The sequence below is a fragment of the Girardinichthys multiradiatus genome, chromosome 21, assembly GCF_021462225.1.
Source record: "Girardinichthys multiradiatus isolate DD_20200921_A chromosome 21, DD_fGirMul_XY1, whole genome shotgun sequence".
Taxonomy (NCBI): domain Eukaryota; kingdom Metazoa; phylum Chordata; class Actinopteri; order Cyprinodontiformes; family Goodeidae; genus Girardinichthys; species Girardinichthys multiradiatus.
The window spans coordinates 33,965,136-33,982,337 of NC_061813.1; the positions used below are offsets into that span (position 1 = coordinate 33,965,136).

Below are 17,202 nucleotides of genomic sequence, written 5' to 3' on the forward strand. Positions count from 1 at the left end.
TTATGGTTCCATGTCCAGAAGTAGTTATGTGACCAGGAGTTTAAATATCACCAGCCCTTCAATACATTTAGAAATGTCTTGGTGGATGTTTCTATTACATAGCTTGATTGTCAGTCACAGACAGCAAAAATAATTTTAAAAACTCTAGCAGTATCTTATTTATCTTTTTTACAAACACCATACAGACACTAAGTTTGTTGAAATAGCTGGGCTTTAAAATAAATTACGCTAAAATATCTGTTTATGTCCATGTTGCTATCCTTTGTAAAATAAAAATTATAAAAACCTCAGGAAAAGGAAGTAGAGGACAGTCAGATTATAAGAAGCAAAATGCCTCTTTATTAATAGAAACCAAACCAAAAACAACTAAGCAGCAGAATGATCATATATTCAGTTCAATTCAGTTTATATTAAGTAAATTTAACACAATTGTCTGAATGCAGTCAAATTAAATTCAAATTCAATTCAAAAATACTTTATTAATCCCAAAGGGAAATTAAATGTTGTTGTAGCTCATTATGAAGGTTTCTTCAAAGAGCCGTTGTAGATGCTGATGGCTGTGAGCAGGAAGGATCTCCTGTAGCGCTCCGTCTTACAGCAGATCTGAAGAAGCCTCTGACTGAAGACACTCTGTTGTTGTAGGACAGTCTCATGAAGACTTTAAATCTCCCCTTTAAATCTCTGTCTGCTCGTATGGTTAAAAAGCCCGGCAGAGAGACGCTGGAGTCGGGGATATGATCCTGCAGCCATGTCTCAGTAAAACACATAATACTGCATTCCTGAGACTCTGGCTGGGTCCTTTGTAGGGCTTGGAGTTCATCCAACTTGTTTCCCAACGATCTCACATTGCCCATCATAATCGACGGAAGAGATGGTTTGAACTTCCTCCTTCTCTCTCTTCTCTTAGCTCCTGCTCTGCATCCACGGCGTCTCCTTTTCAACTCATCGGGGATTTGGGGTTGTAGTTGAAGTATTATTTGAGCTTTTGAGATATTAATCAGCTGCTCCCGGTTGTAAGAAACAACCCCGTTGCCATGGCAATGCATCATAACAAATGTCCAAAAATAGAAAGTATTAGGAAAAATCCTCCAAGCTGCACAGCATCTGACACCAGAGGACAGTTGTCCAAAAAAAAAAAAAAAATCAACTGTATGTACAAGAGGAAGAGTTCCCAAAAAAGAATAAATCAGAATCAAAAGTAACAGAGTTACTCCAACCTGCTGCCACCTTGAGCGGTGCAATTCTAGAAACTTGCTACATCAGTTGTTGCTATTTGGTAAATAGGTATCTATCCAAGGAGGACCAGACAATTGCATTGAGTCATGGACTCTGCAGCGTTCCCTCAGCCTCACACAGGTAAACACAGCAGCTCTGAGTCAGGACTAGGCTACCTTTTATAGTAAAGAAAACAGAGCACACATGTGTAATGGGAGCATTACGTGTCCAGAGAAAATACACAGCAAAAAAATTGTGAAATTAACCTGGAGTACTTTCTACGAAACAAAACTCGAAAGAGGTGCACAAATTTAATAGCAACAAAAGCTACTTAAGTGGATTTGTCCAGGAATTACATGTAGTTAAAGACAGAAGCATCGAACCAGGTGTACCTTCTATGAGAAGAAACAAAACAGAGAGAGGCCTCAATGTTACTTACAGGAGAAAATGGCAAAATAACCCAAAGTGGTCAATTTATCCTCCACCTTTTAAAGCCCAACAGAGATTTCTCTGACCTCTGATTATAAGCTTTTATCAAAAAGGATCTAAAAGCCAGGAAATATTGCTCATACTGTTGTTTGATGTTACACTCAGTTTAACCTGAAGCCTGACTTTGCATAAATGCAGTGTGACGGTTCATTAAAAAACAAAATGATTAGCTGCGTCTGCTGCTACCATTCCCATTGACTCTTTTAATATTAATTGCACTATAGATATGGAATGAAACTGCCTGTGGGCTCTTTTGTGTTGGTTAGGAAAAACCTTTAGGGCAGAAAATTCTGGTTCTGGTGCTCTACTTGCTTTGGGATGTTTTGTCAAACTCATTAGACCCTTACCCCCCAATTTCTGATAATAGAGAGAAAAGCCTGTTGTAGCAAAACAAGTTGGTTTTGTAGTGCAGTTTAAACAGGTAAACAAGAAAAAAAGTGCTTCTTACAATATACTTCAGCTTGTTCCCCTTCACAGATCCAAGGCTAAAATAGAAAGAAGGTTTTTCACAGAACCTGCTTGTGCCAACTTGCTGATGATGTCATGATGTTGCCCAAGAGACTCTACAGTTGCTCTGATCTCTAGCTTTTACTCATTCCCCTCATTAGTTGTCCTCTAATCTCCACTTGATCATTTGTTCTTCCACCTGGGAGTCCCTTTACACCTGCCCTCTGTATCCTTCATGTGTGTTTGCCTGCACTGTAACACTATTACATCTGCATTTGCAGGCTTTTGAAAGCTGGTACTTAGCCCTTGATTTCTGTCTTATCTTTAAACATCACCCACTCTCACCCTCCAGGCTTCCAGCGGTAATTACTACTTCATCCCCTACATTGTGACTCCTAACCATGAGTATATGTGCTGTGAGAGCGATGCACAGCGCAGGGCCAGTGAGTACATGCAGCCCAGCTGGGACAACTTGCTGGGGCCGCTGTGCGTCCCCTTGACAGACCGCTTCACCAGCCTCCTGAAGGACATCCATGTCACATCATGGTGAGACTGGAACAATTATAAAAAGAACCCCTCAAACTATAAAAAACATCAACATTCAAAAAATATTGTTATATATATGTTGGCAGCCTGCAAAATGGTGGCAAATGTCTGTTTACATAGAAGTTTGTAGGTATTATAATGAAGATCCATGTGAAATACTTTGCCCCCCTTGAATTTTTCCACATTTTGTCACATTTTATTAAGATTTTATGATCAAATAGAATCATAAAAGTGTCGGACGCATTTTTATTTAACCCTCTTTGAGTGTGTAATTGAATCTTTGTAGTAATGCAGCTGTTCTCTGAGGGACTCAGAGGGTTGTTAGAGATCATTAGTATGGCTCAACTGCACACCTACCACACACAACATGGCAGTCTGTCTAAAATGACATGCCATGAGGTTATCTAATCAGAGAAGAATGTTCACTCTGGAGGAGCTGCAGCTCAGGAGGGAGAATCTCTTGAGAGGACAATTATTGGCACTCCACAATTCTTGCCATGATGGTGGCAGCATCATGCTGTGGGGAAGCTTTTCTTCATCATAGGCAGGAAAGTTGCTCAGAGTTAATGGAAATATAGATGGAGGTAAATACAGGGCAGTCCTGGAAGAAAACCTGTTAGGGGATGCAACTGGGGCAGAGGTTCACCTTCCAGCAGGACAATGACCTAAAAAATACAGCCAGTGCATTATTTTGTTTACATTTTGATTTACCTTTATTTAACCATGCAGGACAGATTACAAACAATTTCTTATTTACAACTGGCAGCAAGCAAAAGGCGGGGCCTTTTGAGGGAAAGGAGAATAGTAACAAATAAACAGTATACACACTAAACTAAGTATTCATGTTACCAAAGATATTTAGAAAAACATAAAGTCAACCGAAATGACCAAAACATCAGCAACCAGTGGAATGGAAACATTAATTCAAGGCTTGTACATGTCTTAAAATGGCCTAGTTAAAGTCCTGGGCTAAATCTAAATGAGAACCTGTAAATCAATTTGAAAATGAGGTTCACAGACACTCTGAGTCCAATCTGAACTTGATCTCTTTTAGAACGATTGGGAACATTTTATTTCAGTTTATTATTTTTGAAAAACTGGAGACATATCCTTAAAGACTCTCAGCTGTTTCTATAAAGAATTACCTTATCACAAAAAAATCCAGCTGAAGCATTTTGTTATAACGTTATTGCAAAAGTTAGGATGGTATCAAGGTTTTTGCAAGGCTCTGCATTTGATGGTGCTAACTAGCTGTTAGCTTTAGCCTGTGAGAACAACTTATCAGTTGTTTTTCATAATTAAGCTGCAAAGAGAGCTTTCTGCATTAGGTAAAATTGACTGCTTATAAACCCTGCTTCAAAAAACCTAAAATATCCCTCTAAGTTCAGTTTTTATGTTCTCCAAAGGGCAGATTTTGAAAATAGATTTAGGGTAACTTTTTGCAAATGCCTGTTTTTGCTTTGTGCATTCAGTCTGTGATAAACACCACAACAATGGCTATGAAATTTTCTGCGCCTAGTAGCCATTAAACTTTGGTTCTGAAAAAGCGCTAAGTGATAAATAATGTAATGTAAACATAATAAGTCATTATCATTGTTTGAAAATCATTCACTATGGTCACTATGACCTGTTTATTAAATTGTTTTTAGGAAATTCCTGTGTTCTTGTCTAGACAGACATTTTTATTTCAAATAGAGAGAAAAAATACACCGCACTATTGTCACAGATGATTTTTACTTCCCTAAAATGAAAGATAATACATGCAACAGATTATTAACCTTTAAAGTTATCTTTTGCCATTTCCATGGAAGTGAGATTCCCCCATTTTCAACTTTACAGAATTTTCTTTCTCTCCAAATTCAACCCATTTATCATCTTTTGCAGTGCATCTTTTAAGGACACCTTGCTGAATGACATAAGGAAAGCCAGGGAGAAGTACCAGGGAGAAGAGCTGGCCAAGGAGCTGGCCCGCATCAAACTCAGGATGGACAACACAGAGGTCCTAACGCAGGATATCGTCATGAACTTGCTCTTTTCCTACAGAGACATACAGGTACAGAAACTGCTTTTAGGTGGCCGTGATTAGTGGAATACCCTGGAGAAAAGAATTATTGCATCATATTTATTTTGGAAAGTGTCTTACCCAGTTATGTGTCTGTCTTAAACTGATCAACAGGATTATGATGCAATGGTTAAGCTTGTGGAGACACTAGAGACACTGCCCACTTGTGATCTGGCCACCCAGCCCATGATCCAGTTCCACTACGCCTTTGCTCTCAACAGGTAGAAAATAGTCACATTCATTGTTTTTGTGACGAGATGGTCAAACCTTTGATAAAAATAAATTTTACAATGTTTGTGAACAATACGGCTGTTTTAGTTTGGTTTGGAAGTTCATATTGTAGCACGTGACTTATTGGAGCAGAAAAGCCAGCATTAATTGGAATGTATGTACCTGACTTTGTGAAGTGCCTTGAGACGACATGTGTTGTGAATTGGCGCTATAGAAATAAACTGAACTGAACTGTAAAGTCCATCCATTCATTAGCATTCCTCCCTTCCTTTCTTCTTGACTAAGTCTGCACACATACATTGTTTTAACATGAAAAATGTGTAGGGAAACTAAGAGTATCAGGCACAATAAACACACCCTTAAATTTCTGGTGTAATTTCATGAATCTTTGCCGTACTGACAAAATGTATGTCTAAACATTTAATTCTACGCAAATCAGTGTGTGCTCCATTAAGGTTTAATAAAAGTACCATAACTTCCAGTTGACCAGTCTTAGCTGATTGATCAGTCTTTTACATTTAAGCATGTGAATGTCTGCAGGAGGAACAGTCCTGGAGACCGGGAGCAGGCTCTCAGAGTGATGCTCCAGGTGCTACAGACAAGCGAGCATCCTGCCCCAGATATGTTCTGCCTCTGTGGACGGATCTATAAGGACATTTTTCTTGACTCGGACTGCAAAGACACTGTCAACAGAGATAATGCCATACAATGGTGAGAATAGACTCATTTTAAAAATGGTTCTTTCCTTTATTAAATATTTCCTACAGTCTGTTTATCTGTTTCATTTGCTTTCACTTATAGGTATAGAAAAGGCTTTGAACTGCAGCCCACTCTCTACTCTGGCATTAATCTCGCGGTCCTCCTAATAGTTGCTGGCCAGCAGTTTGAGAGCTCTATTGAACTGAGAAAAATAGGTGACGTGAAAATCTTTTGATTATTTTTCTAGAGTTATGTGTGTATTTTCAACATACAAGTTGGTTTTAAATGCTGTTTGTCTTTGATTTCAATTGTCTGGATATAAAAAGAAGATTAACATTTTTACCTCCACCAAGGAGATTATATTTTTGTTATTGTCTGTCTGTCTATAAAAATATGTTTTATATTTTTATGAAAATTTCAGACAAGGTGCGTATTAGGACAAGGAACAGATTTTGGTGGTATATGGAGCACCATCTAGATCCAGGATTTTTTTGAAGGATTCTTTATCATTGCCAGGCCATGGTGCGACACATGGTCTGACACAATTCCCACATGGTTCGTCACCCTGTCAGCAGCTGACATACAGTGGCCAGACGTCATCCAGAGTATTTCTCCTCAGTATAGAAAAAGGTTGACATGCATCAATGACCTTGGCAGAGGTCTGCGCTCTATGAGTGCTTTTCTAGTTTTTATTTTTGTGAGTGGTCAGTCGTGTTTTGGAGGAGGTTTTTGAAAAGGCGTGTTGATGATTTATCCTCTTTGCAATTTTATTGCTCTGTTGCGTTTTAGTCTTAACTGTACAATTTGGTCTGTTTGGGACTTTTATCTGAGTTTTTGTTTCCACCAAAAATGTCTTAAAAATATTCCAAAAAATGTCAGTAGTATCAATCACCATTAATGCCTACAACATAGTTAAATTTTGGTTAAAATTTGGTTCATTTGGAATTTGAGGACGTCCGTGAAAACACTAACGGCGCCATCTGTCACACATCATTGGTGCAACTTGATGCACCACAGTGGTCCAATGTATTTTTTAATACCATACTTTAAAAGTTAGTCATTTAGATATTACATTTTTTTCCTTCAGTAAAACTATGTTTTGTTTCATTTTATGTTTTGGTTTTTAAATAAAAGTATTACAATAGAAATACATCTTCATCTCAGCTTATGTTGTCTCTTTAGCTCTGAATTGAACAAATTTAATAACTTTTAAAGAATCTTTTTATCCAAAGTTGTGTAAAACACAAATTCCTTTTTAGAGGTTCAGACAAAAACGCTTCCTTAAATTGTCAGTGTAAAGATTTCAATTGATGTTTTCTGTTCTTTAAGTGTCATTTGTTTTTATTCACTTGTGTGTTTTATAAATGGAGTGGTCAGGATGAAAGTGCTCAGAATACAAATATTTAGCATGAGATAATCTGTTGAAGTTGTGTCTGTTTTTCTCAGTGGATAAGAGGTTTTATTAACTGTTTATCTTACTCTGTAGGTGTGAGGTTGAACAGCCTGCTGGGCCGTAAAGGTTCCCTGGAGAAAATGAACAACTACTGGGATGTGGGACAGTTCTTCACTGTTAGCATGTTAGCTAGCGATATTCCTAAAGCTACTCAAGCTGCTGAGAAGCTGTTCAAACTGAAGCCACCGCTATGGTAGAGTCTGACATTACAGTAAAAACACATTTTCTATTTTGAAAGTTTTCTTGCACACAAACATTCCCGGTCACAAGTTTTTCGAGGAGGAAAATTGTTAGGAAAATGCTAATACTAACAGAGCTTTGTAAGCTAACATCAGTGGAGGGAGTTTTTTGGAGGGAGTTTTTGCTGACCTTTAACAAACTTTGGAAAGGGTAAATTTTAAATTTAAAAGCGTAGATCTTAAAGTGCAGATTAAGTATTTATATCAGATACAGGACATTAGATTGTGTTTTGTAAAACCTACTGTAGATAGAGTTGTCATTCAGAGGAGGAAACAGGATCAGTCTGCTGCTAGCTTGTATCCCATTCGGACATTATTACACCATTTTACTAAATATATTCTAAAAATATTCTTATTTAACCTTTTAAATAATATTTACCAGTTAAACTATTTAGGATTTAAAGACATGTGCCAATAGAAGATCAAACAGTATTTAGGTTTTATTATATGGAACTCCTGGGAGGTTCTATGTACAATTTTAAATGTATGATTCACCTTATCTTAAGGTAAATTTATTACTGTATTGTGTTGAGATAGCAAGGCTTATTCTGCAGTAATAGTAGTTTGACTATGCCAGTAGTCCCCAAAAGCTATATTGAGCAAATAGATTGTTGGAACATGAATCCCACTAATTTCTGTACAGTCATCATGAATAATCAACATTTTCTTCTGAAGATAGCATGTTGTTTTTTTACAAAGCCATTTTGCTTTCTCCCAAGATATTGAGTTGCTTACCCTGAGATAACGAAATAGTCAAACTCATGGTCTCAAGAAAATCATCGTCGCTCTAGGCCAGCAGTGTTTGTGCATGTTAGATTTGACTTTTACTGTGGAGTTGTAACTGTGACCATGAGTGGCACCCTTAGATCTCCGTTAACCAACATTTTGAGGATAATGGCATGCATTCAGAGAAAATTACTGATGCTAACTGGCCTCAATAATTTTGATTTATTTAATGGGTATTTCCTTTCAGGTATTTGCGGTCAGTGGTGCAGAACCTGCAGCTAATCCAGAGATTTAAAAAGCAGGTGGTGGAACATTCTCCCCAAAGAGAAAAACTGGACTTCTGGATGGACATCATTGTGGAGGCCACAGAGGGCACCACCAACAGACTGCGGTTTCCTGTACAAACAATGAAAAAATACATTCCTACTCCACTTAACCGTGTACCAATAGATGTTTAAAGTAACACTACAACTACTAATATTTTTGGATGTCTTTTTATTTGCAGGTTTTGATTTTGGAACCCACTAAAATTTACCAGCCTTCCTATGTGTCTATAAACAATGAAGCTGAAGAGAAGCATGTTTCCATCTGGCATGTTTCTCCTGTTGAAAGTGTAAGAATTAGATATATTTTACTACTGCAGGATTTTTATCACTTAATAATTCATTACTAGGTAAAATTCCTGATAATTTTACCGGAATCTTGACCACTTATTTTTTCCTAAATTATCGTGCTCTTAGTTGTTTATATTTGTTTACTTCAGTTACTTTGAAAGCTAACAGACACCCAGTAAATCCTATGGCTTCGATCCCAGTATAAATGCTGTGGTAAATTATACGTTTTAAACTCTACAGAAGGGAATCCATGAGTGGAACTTCACTGCAACATCCATTAAAGGCATTAGGTACGTATAAACAATTCAGGTTTAGTTAATTCATGAATTCATTAGTCTTCCTTTTTTATTTTACACTGAAGCCCCCCAAATAACATTTCTGAGGATTCAGGAAACGTAAAAATGACTCAAGACGAGCCGTTATGAATAAAGTTATGAATGCATGAATAATTTTCAAACATATTTTTACATCAGGGAACTTATCCTACATGTAGATTTATCCACCTGGAAATTCATGTTAAAACGGCTTATCAAGGATATACTGTTGTCTAGAACATGTTAGCAGCAGTACATTATACAGCCTGTACTTTGCAGGAATTTACTAGTTATTTTGATTTTACAGGTTACTTTTCAGAATTTACCCCAAACTTCCATTGTAGGCTCCTGAACTTGCAGTTTAGCTTTGAGTCTGTCACTGAACATACAGTGTTACTTTTACAAATTTGCTTTCACCAATCCTACAGGTCCTTCTCAAAATATTAACATATTGTGATAAAGTTCATTATTTTCCATAATGTCATGATGAAAATTTAACATTCATATATTTTAGATTCATTGCACACTAACTGAAATATTTCAGGTCTTTTATTGTCTTAATACGGATGATTTTGGCATACAGCTCATGAAAACCCAAAATTCCTATCTCACAAAATTAGCATATTTCATCCGACCAAAAAAAGAAAAGTGTTTTTAATACAAAAAACATCAACCTTCAAATAATTATGTACAGTTATGCACTCAATACTTGGTCGGGAATCCTTTGGCAGAAATGACTGCTTCAATGCGGCGTGGCATGGAGGCAATCAGTCTGTGGCACTGCTGAGGTCTTATGGAGGCCCAGGATGCTTCGATAGCGGCCTTTAGCTCATCCAGAGTGTTGGGTCTTGAGTCTCTCAACGTTCTCTTCACAATATCCCACAGATTCTCTATGGGGTTCAGGTCAGGAGAGTTGGCAGGCCAATTGAGCACAGTGATACCATGGTCAGTAAACCATTTACCAGTGGTTTTGGCACTGTGAGCAGGTGCCAGGTCGTGCTGAAAAATGAAATCTTCATCTCCATAAAGCTTTTCAGCAGATGGAAGCATGAAGTGCTCCAAACTCTCCTGATAGCTAGCTGCATTGACCCTGCCCTTGATAAAACACAGTGGACCAACACCAGCAGCTGACACGGCACCCCAGACCATCACTGACTGTGGGTACTTGACACTGGACTTCTGGCATTTTGGCATTTCCTTCTCCCCAGTCTTCCTCCAGACTCTGGCACCTTGATTACCGAATGACATGCAGAATTTGCTTTCATCCGAAAAAAGTACTTTGGACCACTGAGCAACAGTCCAGTGCTGCTTCTCTGTAGCCCAGGTCAGGCGCTTCTGCCGCTGTTTCTGGTTCAAAAGTGGCTTGACCTGGGGAATGCGGCACCTGTAGCCCATTTCCTGCACACGCCTGTGCACGGTGGCTCTGGATGTTTCTACTCCAGACTCAGTCCACTGCTTCCACAGGTCCCCCAAGGTCTGGAATCGGCCCTTCTCCACAATCTTCCTCAGGGTCCGGTCACCTCTTCTCGTTGTGCAGCGTTTTCTGCCACACTTTTTCCTTCCCACAGACTTCCCACTGATGTGCCTTGATACAGCACTCTGGGAACAGCCTATTCGTTCAGAAATTAATTTCTGTGTCTTACCCTCTTGCTTGAGGGTGTCAATAGTGGCCTTCTGGACAGCAGTCAGGTCGGCAGTCTTACCCATGATTGGGGTTTTGAGTGATGAACCAGGCTGGGAGTTTTAAAGGCCTCAGGAATCTTTTGCAGGTGTTTAGAGTTAACTCGTTGATTCAGATGATTAGGTTCATAGCTTGTTTAGAGACCCTTTTAATGATATGCTAATTTTGTGAGATAGGAATTTTGGGTTTTCATGAGCTGTATGCCAAAATCATCCGTATTAAGACAATAAAAGACCTGAAATATTGGAGCACTTCATGCTTCCATCTGCTGAAAAGCTTTATGGAGATGAAGATTTCATTTTTCAGCACGACCTGGCACCTGCTCACAGTGCCAAAACCACTGGTAAATGGTTTACTGACCATGGTATCACTGTGCTCAATTGGCCTGCCAACTCTCCTGACCTGAACCCCATAGAGAATCTGTGGGATATTGTGAAGAGAACGTTGAGAGACTCAAGACCCAACACTCTGGATGAGCTAAAGGCCGCTATCGAAGCATCCTGGGCCTCCATAAGACCTCAGCAGTGCCACAGGCTGATTGCCTCCATGCCACGCCGCATTGAAGCAGTCATTTCTGCCAAAGGATTCCCGACCAAGTATTGAGTGCATAACTGTACATGATTATTTGAAGGTTGATGTTTTTTGTATTAAAAACACTTTTCTTTTTTTGGTCGGATGAAATATGCTAATTTTGTGAGATAGGAATTTTGGGTTTTCATGAGCTGTATGCCAAAATCATCCGTATTAAGACAATAAAAGACCTGAAATATTTCAGTTAGTGTGCAATGAATCTAAAATATATGAATGTTAAATTTTCATCATGACATTATGGAAAATAATGAACTTTATCACAATATGCTAATATTTTGAGAAGGACTTTTACATAGTACTTCCCAGAGCTCAGAGGTTACTTATCAGGACTTAACTTACAGGTTAGTTTTCATAGAACCTGTTATTTACTTTCTTGAAAACTCTGGAAAGCACCCTGTAAATTCCAGCAATAAGCCTGCTAGTTTCATAAAGAAGCTTGGGTGTTCCCATACTGAAAGGTAACCTATAATATTCCTAACCTATATTTATTAAAGTGACCTATATGTTTTGAAAAGATTTCAAACAGTAACCTCTGACTTCAGGTAAAGTAATCTGAAACTTCAGGAATGCATATTGAAATGCTAGTTCAGTAAAAGCAACCTGTAAGATAGACAACCTATCATGAAAACGAAACAGAACAAACATTCCGCTACATTATGAATAATTTGGAACATGTTTTACATCTGTGAACTGAGGTGAAATGCAGACTTTACCATCTGGTACTGCATGTGAGATTATTTTTTTATGGTTATCTTGTTATCAATATATTTAATACTCTCTACTATCCAGGGACTTAAAAGATTACTTTCCAGAACTTTCACAAAATTACTGCGGACTTTTACAGAACGTACAGAATCCTTGCCAGAGCTCAAAGGTTACCATTCAGGAAAGTAGCCTCTAAGTTCCTGGAACATAACCTTTATAATAAGTTTTAGTGAAAGTAAATAGTAAGACTCAGGATAAGCATCCTGCCGCTGTGTGAATCATTTCAAACATTAGTATACAACCTATTGCAACAGTTTTAATTCATATTGACTCCCAACAGTAACACTTTTTGCGATTCATTGGAAACTATAGATTGCTTTATACACGCATCCTGCAGCTGTATGAATCATTTCAATCTGTATGTTTTATGTCTGTAAACTGATGTTAAATGCCTATTTAGCCACCTAGAATTGCATGTTGGAACGCATGATCAAAGTTATGTTATCACATGCTAATTTTGGCAGCAATACATTAAATAAATTCAGTGAAGACTTAAAGAACCAACAGTACACACTTACTGTAGCTTAGAGGTCTTTTCCAGAACGTCTCCAGAATATTACTTTCTTGTATTTGTTGATTTCAGACCTTCACACAACATACAGGACACTTTAGAGAAAGTTTAGGAAAGTAGCATTTATTTGCTGTGAAAATAACCTATAAGTTCCAGTTCTGAAAAGTAAGCTGTGAGGTCCAGAAAGGAATCCTGAAGGTTTTAGAAAGTAACATGAACATTTTGGAATATTATCTGAAAGTTTGGTGTATACTCTGTAAAGTAATGTCTACGTTCAGGAGTGTATTCTGATTGTTCAGTGAAAGTAGCCTGTAAGATTTAACATATGCATCTTTCAGCTGTATAAATAGTTTCCAACATGACTTTTTACTTTTGTGAACTGATGTGAAATGCAGATTTATTCACCTGAAATTGAATTTTTATTTATTCATAAATTAATAACCTCCGCCATGCTTTTACACATAGTATTGGTTTTGGCAGCAACTATTTCCACATGTGATGCTTAAATTACATTTTCTTTTCACTCTTTCTGCAGTATCAGCAAGTTTGACGAGCGCTGCTGTTTCCTTTACGTCCATGACAACTCTGACGACTTCCAGATCTATTTCTCTACCGAGGAGCAGTGCGGTCGGTGAGGACACACACCTCTAGATGGGTCTGTGTAGGTGTTTGTGTTTAAAGACTGCATGCAAACTTTCCAAAGGTTTTATATCACTCCGTAATAGCTTAGCCAGACTTTTTGTAATCTCTTAGAGTGGTTTAACATTTAAAGCATTTTATCAGATCTTCAGTCTACTTTCTTTTACATAACCAGGTGTTAGGGGCAAAGACACTCCACAGCAGAGGAACACTATTTGAAGGTCATCTCTTTAAGAAACTGGAGACCCGAAAGAAAAACCTGAGGGATGCCAGATTATTAGCTAATACTTATTTAAGTGTCAGCTTGTTGGTGCTAAAATAGCATCTTCTATATACCAAACTCTTTTTTTCTTATATATTCAGCAAAAGAAATGTGAATAGTGTAATGAAAGTGCGACAGGGTTCAAAAACTGAAGATCTTTCAGTCAAAACCATTTTAAGACGTACAAGAAGGCCTGGCTGCTTGAAAGCATGAAAATTAAGAAATGAGAGATGACTTCAGAGTTTTGCACAGTGTTGTATTTTTGTTGTGATCTAGAGACTACCACCCAAAAATAACAGTTTTGATGTGGGTTCATGGGGGGATGGATCAGGTTCTGCTCCCTGGTGAAAGAGATGATATCTGATGGGACAGGGAATGCTGTGGAGCTGGAAGGAGAGGGTGACGGAGATACGCTGGAGGTCAGGTTTTGTCTACGTACTTGTGTTATAAAATAATGTTACACTGGTGTACATGTCTGAATCAGAGACAGTTATTTAAGCATAGGATGCTGGTGTTTATGTCTGTCTCTCAGTATGAGTATGATATGGATGAGAATGGAGACAGGGTGGTGCTGGGCAGGGGCACTTATGGAGTGGTATATGCCGGGAGAGATCTAAGCAACCAGGTCCGGATCGCCATCAAAGAGATCCCTGAAAAAGACAGCAGGTAAGTTCGTAGCACTAGGTACATTGAATGTTTTTAAAGTTTTTTTAATGCAACTGTGATTACAAAAACTAAAAATGTAAAATAAAACTGACATAAAAAGCTAATGCAAATAAGTAAACTTCTGAGAGATTTTTTTTTAAGTTCCAAAAATGCAAAAAGTGCTGGCCTTGTTCCAAATATTGGTAGCAAAACATAATATAGCCAGTACATTTTGGCAACCTACTTGTTGTTTTTCATTGTTTTTCAAATAATTTACAGATTACTTGTCAAAATTTCTCAATTACTGTGAAAGTTTAAAAAATAACCTGTACATTTAGGAAGGTAATCTATAAGCAGGTTCGAGAAAGTACCCTATCTAGGCTGTGATGTATTTGTAAAGTCTGTGAAAGTAACCCTCTAAGTTCTGGTGAAGTTCGAGAAAAGAACTTGAAAATCCAATAAACAATGATCTAGATTTAGCAACCAGTAAATTCACCTGCAACTTGTAAATTTGAAGAGGCGCCTAAAAGTTCAAAAATGTAACATTAATTTGGGGGTAACTTCTGGAAGGTACCCTCTAAGCTCTGTGTGCTGTATGAAACATTTGGAAAGTGGCCTGTAAGTACCATAAATTATCTAGAAACTACTGAAAGTTTCAGTTTAGGCAAAATATATATTAATTTAATGTAAATTCTACAAAAGTAAGCAAAGTTTTGCGAAGGTACTGAAAATTAGTAGTATTAGTAAGTACAGCTTACTTTGAAAAAATATCTACTACCTTACTAAAGTCATGTCTTTTATTATAAGCTATTATAAATTAATCATAGAAAAATCTGCTATAAAAGTCAAAATTTTGTTGTTTGATGCACACCTCCTAAGAGATTCCTTAAGTAAAAAATCGTGTCAAAGTAGTCTGCGTCGCCACATGGAAAATTCATGGAAAACTAAATTCAAAATATTGTTCAGAACGTTTCTATGCTGTATATTATTTTAGATAAGTATGCGGGTTTTTTTTATTTGGCAACAGTGATGTAGCCTGGTGAAAGTAACTATGTTTTGTTTATTTAATGAAGCTCAAACCCGATGACATTAAAATGTAAAAATATTCTGACATAAATGAGTATCTGCATCCCATCTTCGCTAGTACACTAAGGGCCTGATCTTCAAAAGATTTGCGTGTATAAAACAAGCAAAGCTGATCTACAAATGAGGAGGTAATTGGATTGCTTGTGCAAAATCAACGGAACTGCGGGCGAAGACTTTTTAGCGTGTCTGCCTTCATGAATATTTAAAACAAATGATAATGATCCAAACGCGCGAAGTCATGGGAGGAGGATATGCAAATGTCATCCCTTACCACCAGCAATGCAATTTTCAAAGCCTGAAACGGTTTGCAGGCGCAATTTTTGTGTGTGGATTTAGCATGTTTGAAATACACGTACTAACAGGGAATCAAAAATGTCTGCTGTCAAAAATAAATATATTAAAAATAGATGAGAATGGAGGATTTTCTGTAAGATTATCTAAGCTCTGATTTGGAGCCATCCACAAACAGAAGCCATGATATTTTTCTTTCAACATTATTCCAACGTAACATTGCTGTCAGTGATCATCTGCTGAACACGCACAAACCTGATCATGGCAAAATGCGCACATAAATGATCAAGCACACACAGCCTATAATTGCACATCATGCAAAAGACCCACTGTGCTTTGATGCTGATATTATAATTAATAGGAAAGAACTAAAGACATTATAAGGCAGATTAAATCGTTCATTTGCAAACTGGATGCTAAAGTCCCTTCTTAGCAGAAGAAAAATACCCATTTCAAGGCATCTTTTCCATGTGGGGACAAAGACTGTATGCTTTAATCTTGTCACTAAACTAAACACATTGCTTTACTGACAGTAACGTTATGTCATTGCAGGGCAATCGGAGCTCTGTTTGATTACGTTGTTTAAATGTGAACATATGCCAGGGGAGGGTTTGGTTTATGCAGTAAAAAATTATGTTGTGTTGCCAAAAAACGATTTAAACAATCAAACATGTTGTATCTCATTAAAATATTGGCAAAACAAACAAAACAAATTCAGTATAAGCATTGGAAAACAATTTTTTTTACTTACATAAATGTTCGATTTAACTTTTTTGCAGGACAATTATGTGACGCTATGTTTTAAAATTAGCAAATCTATAACATACAGATTGCCAACTCTTACAACAATCTAGTTTGGTGTTGCTAATATTATCTTCAGGCTTAAATATTGTGGCTGTTTATGATAAACCCCGAACTCTTCAAACATATACTCTCAAAAAAACAACAGAACCCGGTGGGAATTAAAAGATCAAGGAGACAAATTAATTAACAGACATATTTATCTTTTATGTTGTTAATATTGATTGGCCAGTTTGTTGCGAGTTACGTCGCGCAAGATAAGAGAAACAATCACGTCAAGGCAGAAGACAAGCTGCTGTGAGTAGCACAACAAAAGTGAACTAACTGTAACAGTCCAGAAAAGCAAGCACCGAACGGAAGGAAAAAATTAGCAACTGGATCATTTATAATGATACAGCAAAACAATCCCTGCACATTTCTAGCAACACAGCAGAGCAGCTGTTTGCTTTTCCTCTTGTTCCAGCCAGTAGCACACATAATGTCCCCATTTAAATGGGGCGGTGTGCACCTATTTTGCACCTGTCATCCATGCATACGCAATCACTCAACATGCCCACTTATTGCACGTGCAATTTATTTATAGTACACACAAATTAACACCCTCTATTTGGGATCTTTCAAGATCAGGCCTTAAGTGTTTGAATATTGTGGGAATTTCATTCTGTAGAAATATTTTATATTTTATTTAACAGTTTTGTTGTTTGAGTCATGATGTCACCCAGTATTGTGTGACTATATCTTTTGTTAATATTTAAAATCACTTCTTGTTGGTTCTATGTGTGACATACAGCACTCATATTTGATGGTTCTGCCAAAACCTCTATAATAAATCCAGAAAAAAACCTAATATTTTGCTTATTGAACAAAAAGGCTTGTTATATGTGAATATTTTTTA

At 37.4% G+C, this 17,202-nt stretch overlaps 1 protein-coding gene across 2 annotated transcripts in view; it reads left to right on the forward strand.

Moving 5' to 3' along the window:
- The window catches only part of map3k15 (mitogen-activated protein kinase kinase kinase 15), a 53,805-nt gene that overhangs the window by 7,816 nt on the left and 28,787 nt on the right, over window positions 1-17,202 (forward strand). For both annotated transcript variants that reach the window (XM_047349809.1, XM_047349810.1), the window contains 12 exons: window positions 2,504-2,697; window positions 4,582-4,750; window positions 4,874-4,980; window positions 5,531-5,701; window positions 5,792-5,904; window positions 7,176-7,335; window positions 8,355-8,505; window positions 8,613-8,720; window positions 8,962-9,011; window positions 13,119-13,214; window positions 13,816-13,903; window positions 14,017-14,150. In XM_047349809.1, coding sequence (XP_047205765.1) covers window positions 2,504-2,697; window positions 4,582-4,750; window positions 4,874-4,980; window positions 5,531-5,701; window positions 5,792-5,904; window positions 7,176-7,335; window positions 8,355-8,505; window positions 8,613-8,720; window positions 8,962-9,011; window positions 13,119-13,214; window positions 13,816-13,903; window positions 14,017-14,150 — 1,541 coding nt within the window. The remainder of the gene's footprint in view (window positions 1-2,503; window positions 2,698-4,581; window positions 4,751-4,873; window positions 4,981-5,530; window positions 5,702-5,791; window positions 5,905-7,175; window positions 7,336-8,354; window positions 8,506-8,612; window positions 8,721-8,961; window positions 9,012-13,118; window positions 13,215-13,815; window positions 13,904-14,016; window positions 14,151-17,202) is intronic.